At 41.3% G+C, this 12,140-nt stretch overlaps 1 protein-coding gene across 1 annotated transcript; it reads left to right on the forward strand.

Annotated features, from left to right (window-relative positions):
- The first annotated feature begins 1,246 nt into the window (after window positions 1-1,246).
- Window positions 1,247-11,031, forward strand: tfap4 (transcription factor AP-4 (activating enhancer binding protein 4)). The gene is made up of 7 exons (XM_062438731.1): window positions 1,247-1,575; window positions 4,962-5,127; window positions 5,230-5,328; window positions 5,489-5,659; window positions 5,769-5,918; window positions 7,520-7,687; window positions 7,896-11,031. The coding sequence occupies exons 1-7, from the start codon at window positions 1,487-1,489 to the stop codon at window positions 8,052-8,054; spliced, it is 1,002 nt and encodes a 333-aa protein (XP_062294715.1). The 5' UTR covers window positions 1,247-1,486; the 3' UTR covers window positions 8,055-11,031.
- Window positions 11,032-12,140: the final 1,109 nt, after the last annotated feature.

Genomic DNA, 12,140 nt, shown 5'->3' on the forward strand with positions numbered 1-12,140 from the left:
ATATAATCCTGTGTATTGTAAACTGCACATACAGCAGTCACTTTAGATATGAATGCACCAATTAGTAATTCCAGAAATTAGGCAAAGAAATGTATTATTTCAAATCCCTATTTTTCCTATTTGCAATATTTCCAATCAATTTATAAAGTCCATTTATCCGTCTTTGTTATTTATCTGTCTTCTCTTCACTGCCACGGACTACTTTCTTGCAACTCCGTCAAGGTCATTTCCATGTGAACAGCTGTATGAGCGTTACAGATGTTATTATTAACTTGCAGCTGCATCGCTTAACGTAGACTCAATAAACGCTAACTTGCGTCTCCACATAACGTGCCACTGGTGCTTTCCACATTTCCGGGTGCAAAAGCGAATTTTAGCTACAGCTCCCATTGTGTATCCGGTTTCGCTGCATTCACCTCATTTAGCCTCTAACCTACAGTATTAACGTGACGTGCAATCACAGCACCTGCAATTATATCTTCCCAAACTACCACTTTTAAGCGCAAAATGGTGATCACTGTGAATACTGAGTGTCAGCAGCAGCAGCAGAAGCAGTGTGTCCTTCCCGCGGTGCGCTGTTGCTGTGCAGCCCTGCTGCCAACTCGTCAGCTGATCTCTTGTTCGCTTATCGCAGCTGTTGAGTATCCGCCCCTATAGTAGTCCTGCTACATTACCAGACTCTATAGCTGCCGAGATGCAATACACATTTGGATTATTGCAATGAAAAAAGGATATAAACTGACTTCAGGCGCTATGATTATATAATTACCTGTTTTTAACATATCTTTTAATAATGCTTTACTAAAGTTATAGGCGCTCTTAATATATAAAAAAGTGGTAATTATGTAAACTGAGGCAATTAATGTGAAGGGGAAAGATTTTTAATTGATATGTTATGTTAATCACCGCCTGGATGACTGGAGGATTGCTTTAGTTCAACACTATAGCGCACATTTAATCATAAATTAAGTGTCAATGCTTTGCTGTAATTCCTTTTAAAGACAGATAATCCCATTTAACTCCACATGCGCGTTTTCCTGTCGGTGTATTTCTGCGCTAAATAGTCCTTTGTTTACATGCAGTCCCCCGTCTCTGCGGAGGGAGGCTTTGGTAGTGCAGTGACTCCTACCAGCTGTTTCCCGCCTTGAAAGCCATCCGATCAGCTGCATACACACACACACGCACACGGTCATGCAGAGGGAGAAAGCAAAGGGGAGGGAGAGAGAAAGAGAGAGAGGTAGAGCGCCACACACAACGAGGGAACCCCATCAGCTGGAAGTCGAGTAACATTACAACTCTCAGCAGCCCCAAACTACTACATTACACAGGCGAGAGATTCATATATTCTTTGAGGATTTAACCCGCGTCGGATCACGGGATTTTTGCTCACCAACGTCATCATTTTTCTTTTATCCTACGGTGACTGTTTTTGCTTTTTTTTTTTTTTGGAGGTGGGGGGGGGGACCAAACTGGAAGAGAGGCGAGCATGGAGTATTTCATGGTACCAGCTCAGAAGGTGCCCTCTTTGCAACATTTCAGGAAAACGGAGAAAGAAGTGATTGGAGGTCTTTGTAGGTGCGTATAAAGGCGCTTCTTCACCCTGCATGCTGTGTGTATTATTATAAGTCATCTGTTTGGAGTGCGCGCACTTAGCGACGGCGCTGAGGCAACATGCTCGGTCTGATCTGTTATTATGTACACGACCCACTCACAGGGAAGCTGCGGGCATTAATTGTCATCAAAGACTGAAATCATATTGCGCCCGGGCATGTGGGGGCTCTGACTCAGACCGCAGCAACCACCCCGCGATGTTATTTCACACATTTGACTGCAAAATCGATGCATTTTGTGGCTAACAAACATAAACCACGTGGTTCCGTGCACACCACGCTGCTACTCCGCTCCGGAGCGCATCCCCCTGCTCTATTTATCCTCAAAATATCCCCAAACTGACACCTATAAGTGCTGTGATTTGCATAAGAAAAGGAAAGATTATACGTGCTGGGTGTCATACGAGGGCTGCAGATTTCGCTCACAGCGATCCGAAGTTATTGTGGGTAGTGCGGCCATGCTTGTGGCTTGTACTAAAAGCGATGAGGGGGTCTGGCCAATGTTTCCTGTTTATGGCGCCCTGTTTTTGTACACTTCTATCGCTTAAATTAACAAGTGGTGTCAAAATGACCCACGCTCGACGTGGCGATAGTTTAACAGACGTTTCTGCGGGTCTCCTTCGCGCAACGGAGTCGCAACCACTGCGTCTTTTCATCCCGCACCTCTGCCATGCTGCCTGCCGCATTGTTGTAATGGCGGAGGACACGAAAAGTCTGCTTGGAGCACGGTGGTGGTGGTGCTAGAGCCGGGGAGTACGAGGGGAGCTTATTGCGACTCACACTTTATGCGATTGTCCCGTAAAAAAGGGACACCTGGCGTTCGCGAGGAGACAGAAAAATGATAAGTGGCGTTATTAATAAGGGGGTGTGTGTGTGTGCATGAGTGTCGCGGAAGGCCCGTCGATACGTCCGCAGCGCTGTGAAGACGGAGGCGGAGGGATATGCTGCTGCTGCTGCTGCTGTTGCTGCTGACAGTGACAAGGGCAATCTGGGAAATGTAGTCCTCTGTATGTGTTTTTTAAATATGCCCCCAAATTAACCCAGATTGACTTCACGTGCTTATTGCTGTGTGAGATAAATTGTTACTGTTTTATCAACTAATCACGAGACCACGTAACTATATAACGATCAAGTTGCAACATGAAAACTTGTAATAAATGAAATATATATATATTATTACAATGATAAACACCCCATGTTAATAAGAAATAAATCCAATTACTAACACTTTTTGTTGGGCTGCAACCAATTATTATTTCCATTATCAGTTCATCTGCTTATTAATACTTGGGCTAATAGCGTTTCAGAAAATAGTGAAACATGCCCATCACCGGTAGCTAGAGTCCAAGATGACTTTTTCAAATATCTTGACAATTCAAAACCCAAATATATTCAATTTTTTTAATAACACAAGACAAGTGAAGCAGCAAATTCACACCTTTTCAGAAGCTGTGACCATCAATGTTCGGCTTTTTTTCAACAACAAAAAAAGCAATTACATTGACCATTAATTGGGTATCAAAATAGTGTGTGTTAATTAACCTGCAGATCAGCTAAAATATTAATCGACTTTTCTCAGTTGCCTGGTAGTTTTAACTCCTGTTTTATCCTTTACAGCTCTTCTGTAGTGGTTTGTATTTGTGTGATATGGTGAAGTCCAGGCCCAGTTGATCATGTTTTGGCAATGGATGTGTTTGCTAGATGTCCCACTGCAATGTGCGCAAGCAAACACGCGCACACACACACACACTAATACACACACAACTTTTCTCATCTGTGTCTGCACAATTGTTCCCAGTGTTTGCACTGAGGCAGCTGAGTCAGTATAGATAAGAGCTTGGCTAGAGAGGGTCCCAGAGATACTGAGCTCGATACAGAGGTTGTTAGAGGAAGTTTGGTTAGAATTTCCCCCTTAACTGAATTACAGCAGAGGGTTTACGGTGGCTTTTCTCCACAATTTTAGGGTGTAAATATTTGCAATCTGGATGCTGCTTCTTTTTCGTCTCAGAAAAAGTCAACTGGAGGTACCAGCTTTAGTGCCACTGAAAAGATACCTTTTTTATATGTGTGATTCCTATATGACATGTTGTGAAATGTCAGGAGGAAGCATTATCACTCATTAAACATCATAATCATAACCACTGCATATTGTACACATCAGTGTGAGCTTAAACACCTGTTGAGAAATGGCAGAGAGTCAGAGGAAAAATATTGTAGCCTTTTCTGTGTCTGTACAAGGACAAGTCAGAAGGGTTGATGCAGGGCAACGTGGACTTGAATTTTTGTTTTAGGGTATAAGAAGTTTTAGGGTTTCTCTAATCCTTGCAATGACCCACTGCATTAAACCCTGGAAATGTTTTAGATTCTTAAATGTTTTAGTAATTATTTCAATCCGCACATGAATAGTTAGGTATGGACTTAAAAGACTAATGCACAGTCAATATGGGTTAAAAATAGCCGATGTATTTTGCATGCTTTAGTCCATTCAATAGAAAGATTTAAGGGTCAGTTCAACCAAATCATAATAAAATTAAAAACCTTTTTTCCCACTTACCTTTAGTGTTATACACAGGAGCTTGCATATGCACAGTTCTACTGCCACACCATTACAATGATGTAACAGGAAACTCAACAGCAATGTCTGTTTCAAGAAACAACGTCCTGTCCTTTTTTATTGTGGACAATCCGCAGACCTTACACAATAAACAATTTTAATTAAGTTTTCAAAAGTAGCTCTAATAAAACTGCTGACAGTCAGTCCCTCAAAATCAAAGAGAGAAAAAACTGTGATCTCCAGTGACAGCATCCTCGACAGATGAAGTCACAAGACATGTTGCATTTTGAGTGAGACATAACTGTGTTTAGAGGAGTTAAGTATTTATGCCGACAATATACTCAGCTTTGGTTACAATTTGATGCCCTTGTACTAACAGAAGTTGGTGTAGAAAAAGCAGATGAAAAGTCTTTGGGTTGCTTCAAAACACTTAATCACAGAAAAACCCATGGAAAGCATTTGATACCACAAATTGATGATGTGTAAGTAATAGTGTGTAAGTATCTGAGGATGAGCAGTCTGAATAACAATGTTGAACTTTTAAGAACATAATGACTGTACAGTGGTAGCTACATTCTGGTAGCTTGTCAGTGCTTGTTAGCCTGCATGCGTCCAGTGGAATTACTGAATGGGTCGTTTGTCAGAACAAATTACATTATAACTTTTTTTCTATTTTTGATGCTTCTCCTATCATTGGATTAAGGCGAAATGTAAGGGTGAAAGTGCTGAAACTGTATGTCTTATTTTGTCTTTATGTCCCACTGACTGTAATGCCCCTACCTACCTTTCTTTCTTAGTCTGGCCAACATTCCTCTGACCCCAGAAACAGCCCGGGACCAAGAGAGGCGAATTCGCAGAGAGATTGCCAATAGCAATGAGCGTCGGCGTATGCAGAGCATCAATGCTGGATTCCAGTCCCTTAAAACCCTCATCCCACACAGCGATGGAGAGAAGCTCAGCAAGGTGGGTCACAAAGAGAGGTTTGAACTGGATGATGAGCTAGATGTATCTGTAAAGGTCTGAATTCACGTTCAAATGAAAACTTTCTTCTTTTCTTCTCCTCAGGCTGCCATCCTACAACAGACAGCAGAGTACATTTTTACTTTGGAGCAGGAGAAAACACGACTATTGCAGCAGAACAATCAGCTCAAACGAATCCTACAAGTAAAGCATCATCATACAGATCCTAAAACTTTGAACGAACCTGTTACTCAGCTTCTTCTTTTTTTTTTAATGCTTTCAAGTATCATCAATTTCAGTGCTCACCTTTCCATAGATTCCCTAATCGATGATTTTATTCCTCCTTTCTCTTTGCTCTCCCCAGGAGTTAAGCGGTTCGTCCCCCAAGAGGAGGCGTGCAGAGGAGAAGGATGAAGGGATCGGCTCGCCAGACATCCTCGAGGAGGAGAAGACCGATGACCTGAGGAGGGAGATGATCGAGCTGAGGCAGCAGCTGGAGAAAGAGCGCTCGGTCAGGATGATGCTGGAGGATCAGGTGAGCAACAACCGTGACGTGTAACACAATTTCTGCCCATTTCAAATGACAAATCCAATATTTTTTTTACACACTTACTCACACCTTTATCTCCTACTCTGTGAGCCAGATGCGTTCCCTGGATGCCCAGTTGTACCCAGAGAAACTGAAGGCGATCGCCCAACAGCTCCAGGAGCAGCAGGCCCAGACACAGAGCCTTGTCTGTCTGCAGCAGCATAAGCAGCTGGAGAGGGACCTTACTCCAGCCCACAGCCCACAGGTTGGAAACATTTGCATACGAGTGTGACTAATGTGTAAACAGTAGAATCCTTTAGAGAATAACACTCATATGCTGATAGAGTTTACTTTTTTTTTTTTTTTACTCCGGCTATACAAAATTGAGGAGAGGAGTTTTTGTCAATTTGGCAGCTGTCATATTTAGACTTCAATTTTTCTCGTTGAATATATGTATATAGTTGACACATGGGCATAAATTTCAAACACCATAACAAGGAATTCAATCTAGTCTAAGACTGCTTTAGTGTTTTTGTTTGGTCAATTTGATCACTTAAATCATAAATTCTGTGTCAGTTTACTGATGGTACTCTTTTTTTTTTTTATCTTGACATATTCTAAGAGGTTTTTAAACAGTCATACACAGTAAGCTCTTGGATTCAGTAAACAGACTAGCTGGCACCAAATTCCCCCTCCTAACTCTTGTGTTCAGAATTACATTTTTTTTAAAAGACAGCTATATAGAAACATATTGCACATGCACACCTGGCTGATCTCGCAGTGTACTGTAGATAGTCACACTAACAGTCGCTTATGCCAGTCTCTTTCATGTGCACAGTTGAAGCTGCGAACAGCTAAGACACATTTACAATGTGTTAAATGAGCGGCTCACACATCTTTCTGCTGTGTCTGTCTCCTGTCCTGACAGCCGCAGTATCCTGTTTCCAGAGGCTGACCCTAACTGAACATGATGCCAAATCAATCGGCACAAGCTGTCTGCCCATTTAGTCCTAGTAGCAGCTGGGCACTGGTAGTGAAAGATGATTGATACACTCTAGATTAGCCAAGCACCACTTTGTGACTCACCAGGCAGAGTTGAATGATATGACCTCAAATCAATATCACTATGAATTGACAAAAATTAAAACAATTTTTAAAATTATATTGGGAAATAAATATATAACCCTCATTAAAAAATATTTTTCTTTTACTATCATCATGAATCTCTTGCAACTAAACCCCTATGATCTGCTTAGATATTACATTTGAAGTTTGCTGAATGAATTATAAGTTTTTAACCACATCTCACAGTTATAACATTTTATAACCCAGAGCATTACTAATATTATATCATTAAATGCAGCTGAAAGCTCTGGAAAAAGCTAGGTAGTGGACTTTGAGTGAAGGGAAAGCTGTTTTTAAGTGATGCATTTGGAGGTCGAGTGGTGTGACAGACCCAGTTGACGAAGAACGAGTATACTCTCAATCTCACATAGATCCTGAGCACCTGTTTAGTGTCACACCATAAGAAATCTGAGCACTGCTTGCCGCATTGTTTTGGTGGAAAATAACTGGTTGCCCCATAAGCTTAGTTTTAGGAGATGGCTCTCAGCTGCACTAAGTGAAAAAAAAAACCCCTTCCCTTAACATTTGAACATGAAAAAATGTGGGTCAGTGTGAGATTCTTAACATCTGGTCTGGTTAATATTAAGTATACTGCACTGCTTCAGCATGTAAGTATGTATGTGAGGGATATATATATTATATTTATGGTAGTTTGTGCAGGTTTGTAATGCTAACATCACTTCTTAGCACAGTGAAGTGGTGGCATAAGCGTAATGTATGATAATTGCTCCTTTCTACCAGGTGTTGGCCCCTGCTACCCCCCCTGCGCCCACACACCACGCCACAGTCATTGTCCCTGCACCTGTCCAACCTCCACAGCCCCATCATGTCACCGTGGTAACCATGGGCCAGACATCAGTTATCAATACAGTGTCCACATCTCGACAGAACCTGGACACCATTGTTCAAGTAAGAAAATGAATAAATGGCATTCAAAAGCAGAATTTGCTTATGAAAGTTAAAAAAGAAGAATTTCTTTTGTTAAAGAAATTCTGGTTTGGGGTTTGAAAAGTGTTTTTAAATCTTAACACTAGGGGGTGCTAAAGTCACTGACATCACTCATCCATCTGTCTCTCTCTCTCTCTCTCTCCCTCTCCCTCTCCTCCTGTTTCTCCAGGCTATCCAGCACATCGAGGGCACCCAGGGGAAGGGTAGCGTCGGCGAGGAAGAGCAGCGGAGGGCTGTCATTGTCACTTCAGGGCGCGTCTTGTCCGACGCAGCAGGCTCAGACACAGCCTCAAACAGCGACGGGCCCGACGACTGTTCACTGCCCTGATTTCAACCCTGACGTGACGCACACCGTACACATACACACATCCATACACAAACACACAGATGCAAATGGCCCAAGCAAACCAAGGCTACAGGAGGCTACAAATCCACATCACTCATGTTCAGTGGACATTAATAGGGCTGGTAGACAGATTGAAGCACTCGATTTTTGTTTTTGTTATTTTTTTAACTCTTACATGTTGTACCGTGATAGGCAGCCCGAATAGGTTTACACTTAGAGACTCATACATGCAGTCTGTTCTGCATTTTTCTCTGCTTATCTATAGCCCTCTGCTCTCTCATTCACACACACACACACACACACACACACACACACACAAACACTCATGCCTATTCATTACTCTATAGAAAGGCTATTAGAGCAACTTCTTCACTGACTGACCTATAAATGCTCCGTCAAACTGGATACTAGAAATTCAATGTCTGCTAAACATCTCCATTTACCACCGGGGCTTTTCTCTTTATTTGGCCCTGAAGCCATGTGACTGAAAACAGGAGAAAAAGTCAATGAAGAGCCCAGCAGTGTGGCGTCACCACCACCCACCACACCAGAGCATTTTTTTTGCTTAAGGTGAACATCCTTTTAACCTCCTTCTCTTCCTGACCCATCTGAGCTGTTTCGAGAGACACTGTGAGCTAACAAGACTGTCTCAAAAGTTCCACCTTTCAGGCTTCTGGATGAAAGAATATGTTATTGTACTCTTGTGAAGTCTACTTTTTTTGTGTTTCGTTTCTCTAAGACTCCCTCAGCCAGCAAGTTAAAGTGATTGTACTGGGGGGAGAAAAAAAAAAGCACGACGTTGACAGGAATTTAAAAGCAGTTCACCTAATTTACTGCTGACAGTAAATAAAGCGAAGCACAGGAGGAGAGAGTGCACTTACTGGTTCACAACACAATTTTGTTTTATTTGTTTGTTTGTTGCCATTTTTACTGGGCTGGGTTCCCAGTAATCCCACATATGTATTTGGCATGTTCTTTTTACTCATGGCCTGACAAAAACAAAAAAATCAGTGCTTTGACATTTCTTGACACCCTCCCCTCTTGAATTTAAAGCACCTGGCTTGTTAAATAAGCTAATCCGTGGGCGCACTTGAGTGAGTTCCACTGGTGTGTATGTGTGTGTCCCTCTTAGCATTTTGAATCAGCAAGGCTTAGCGGTGCCCCAGACTCTGGCAGTCTGCAACAGTACCGCTTTGGCTTTGAAATTAAGGCGCGTGTGTGTGTGCAGCACTCACACAAAAATATGACTGACATACAATCACTTATTTGCTCAATCTTAAGGGCTTGTTTTATTTAGCCCTTAAAGTGTAGTTTCTTGTCCAAATGTTGGAACGTCTATCAAAGCAGAGTATGCTTCACATATGAGGAAAAAGCCCAGTGAAATTGTTTGAATGTGCCATGGAGGTGACTGGGTAGACTACATGCTCTATGCATTTCCTTACATCATTTGTTTTTTGTGCGCTTTATGTGTAGTGTACCATGCTATTTACATATTCCTGCATAGATCTTACTATAAAATGTGTTTTTGTTTTTTGCCTGAAACTGTTGGATGATAGACATACAGACATTAAGACATGTAACAGAGAGAGGCAGCAGCTTGCCTTACTAATAGCTTGTGGGTGCAGGGAGGCACTGTAAAGCCAGCCTTAACACAGCCCTGGGATCTGAGAAATGTACTTGAACACTTGATCTGGGCCTTTTGGTGGCCACTTTGGTTTTCACCACGCCATCCCAAACAGGCTTGTAAACACCCTGGGTTTGTTAGAAAATGATTTTAATCTGTTTGAGTTATTTGTTTTATTATGTTTGCCTCAAAAATGAACAGGTTGCTGGTATACTAATTACATTTAAGCGCTCCTTATAACCCCCCACCCAAGTATTCAAAATGTATCTGAATACTCTGATTGGATTTACATGTAGATTGGCAACCATTTTTACCCCGATTGTGTACACTACTTTTACTAGATGTGTGGAAGAAAATTCCACAATCAGATGTTGACATTCCATTAAATTTTACACATTTTCTTTCATACCAGGTAACTTTTCTACGGTTTAACCTGGTAGATATAGAGATTACATTTATATTTAGGGCTTTTGACACATCCCTGCTATTACAAAATTCCATTTATTTACAATTTTATTTTTAGAATCACCTGCATCAATGCATAGATGGAGCTTTGAACTGCTGGACAGATAATGTGTTCAACTGAACACAACTCATCTATCATTATTTACATCACAGAATCGCCCTTTAAAAAATATTGATGTCAGCTGCACTGAAATGTGTCTGTAAAATTAAATCATGGGACATTTTCCCAGTACTTATCAGTATAAGAAGGGGATTCCTGGATATTGAGAACATATTTTGCATGCTCTGCTTATTGTAGAGCCTCTGCTTTTTCCTCTGTGTATCTGCACTTGATAGTTTTTCTGCCGAAGCCCAGAACTGTTTTGTTTCCATCTGTTTTACACTCTGTTCTGTGTGTTAGGATACGTTACGTGGACATATCAGATTGTCAGATGAGTGGGGTGGGTCTGGGGATCATTAAACGGGGTCAAGATTACAAAGCACTTACTGTACTATACTGGAGTCCGCCTCTTTCTTTTGTAAAAAGAGGCACCTCCTCAGCTGAAGCTCTTGAGGTTATGAGTAAAAACCGCACAGCTGTGTATCCCCCTTTCCCTCCATGTCCAGGCCTCCTACATCTTGTCCTGTTTGCCCATCGTATATTCTTTGTTCTTTTGCAGAATCTTTTATGCTGTCTTTGTTTATTTGTCGTTGATATCTCTTGTCTCCCTTCACATTTTGACGCTCCCGCTCCTTTGCCTCTCCTTTTGTCTGTCCTCTATACCTTTTTTTTTTTCGTTAGACCTGTCAGTGCATATGGTCATCAAAAAGCTATTTTGTTTTTGTTTTTTAAGAGAAATGTTTTGGGGATAAAGAGGCTTGTGCCTTTGTAAAGACAGAATAATAAAGTTTGTACTTTGTTTTTTACACATTGGGTCTTGTCTGCGTGTCTTTTTTTTCTCCAAAATGAGTATTGATTCTGAACATTAACTGTTAAAAAAACTGGTGATGAAACTGATGTGAAATGAAAACATTAATTATAGTAGCAATGATGACATAGACAGCTGAAAAGTTCTCTTCTGCAGCTCTGGTTGGCTGTCACTCAAGTGTTACTGTTGACGCACAAGTGTCTTTTTCTGATTGGTGGATGGGATGTTGAAGACCCCCCCCCCCCCCACCACCACCACTGTCAGCAGCTCATTGCTAAATTAAGACCGACCACCTTCTCTGCCAGTGAAATGCACGTCGGGGACAGTAGGTGGCATCTCTTGCCATCATCCACGGACACACATTCAATTATTCAAAGCCTCGTGTTCACACCCTCACACTTTCATTGACAAATATCTCTAGTTTTGATGTCAGTCCTTATGTTAGTATTTGATTTATTATAATATGTAAGCAATGTAAATTACTGTCAGCTAAATTAAAGAGTGTCCAAAATCACAAAAAACAACTATATTACTAATTTTTCAGAAAGTGTAGTTGCACTTTGTATAAAAATTCAGTTCTGAGATATTGACTAAATACACAAGGTGCCGTGTGACATTATGCCAAGTGAGGGTAGTCTCGAACAGGGCATTCAACGGACACACATTTAAAGCTATTGAATGTGTTGATAGGCAAAGTTAGTGGGTATAGAGTGTGTTGACATGTAGAAGGTACATCAACACCATTTACACACAATTTATATTGAGAAAAACTTGAATTCCATCCATCAACAGCATTTTGATATAGACAGAGCCATAGCTGCCTTTAAGGATACTGATTACATTTCCTCTGTAGTTTTCAGTAATGTGGGTAACAATTTGGGAGGAGTTTACATTCTACAATTCAAAGCTTGTGGCTATTCTTTATTAATTCAGTTCAACAATTTTCTCTTTAATTGCTTATCCTCTAGTGGGTTGCAGGGAAGCTGGAGCCAAACTTAGCTGACATTTGGCGAGAGGAGTGGTACACTGGATAGGTCACCAGTCAATCACAGGGCTAACATATAGAGACAA

Source organism: Scomber scombrus, chromosome 18 (genome assembly GCF_963691925.1).
Source record: "Scomber scombrus chromosome 18, fScoSco1.1, whole genome shotgun sequence".
NCBI lineage: Eukaryota > Metazoa > Chordata > Actinopteri > Scombriformes > Scombridae > Scomber > Scomber scombrus.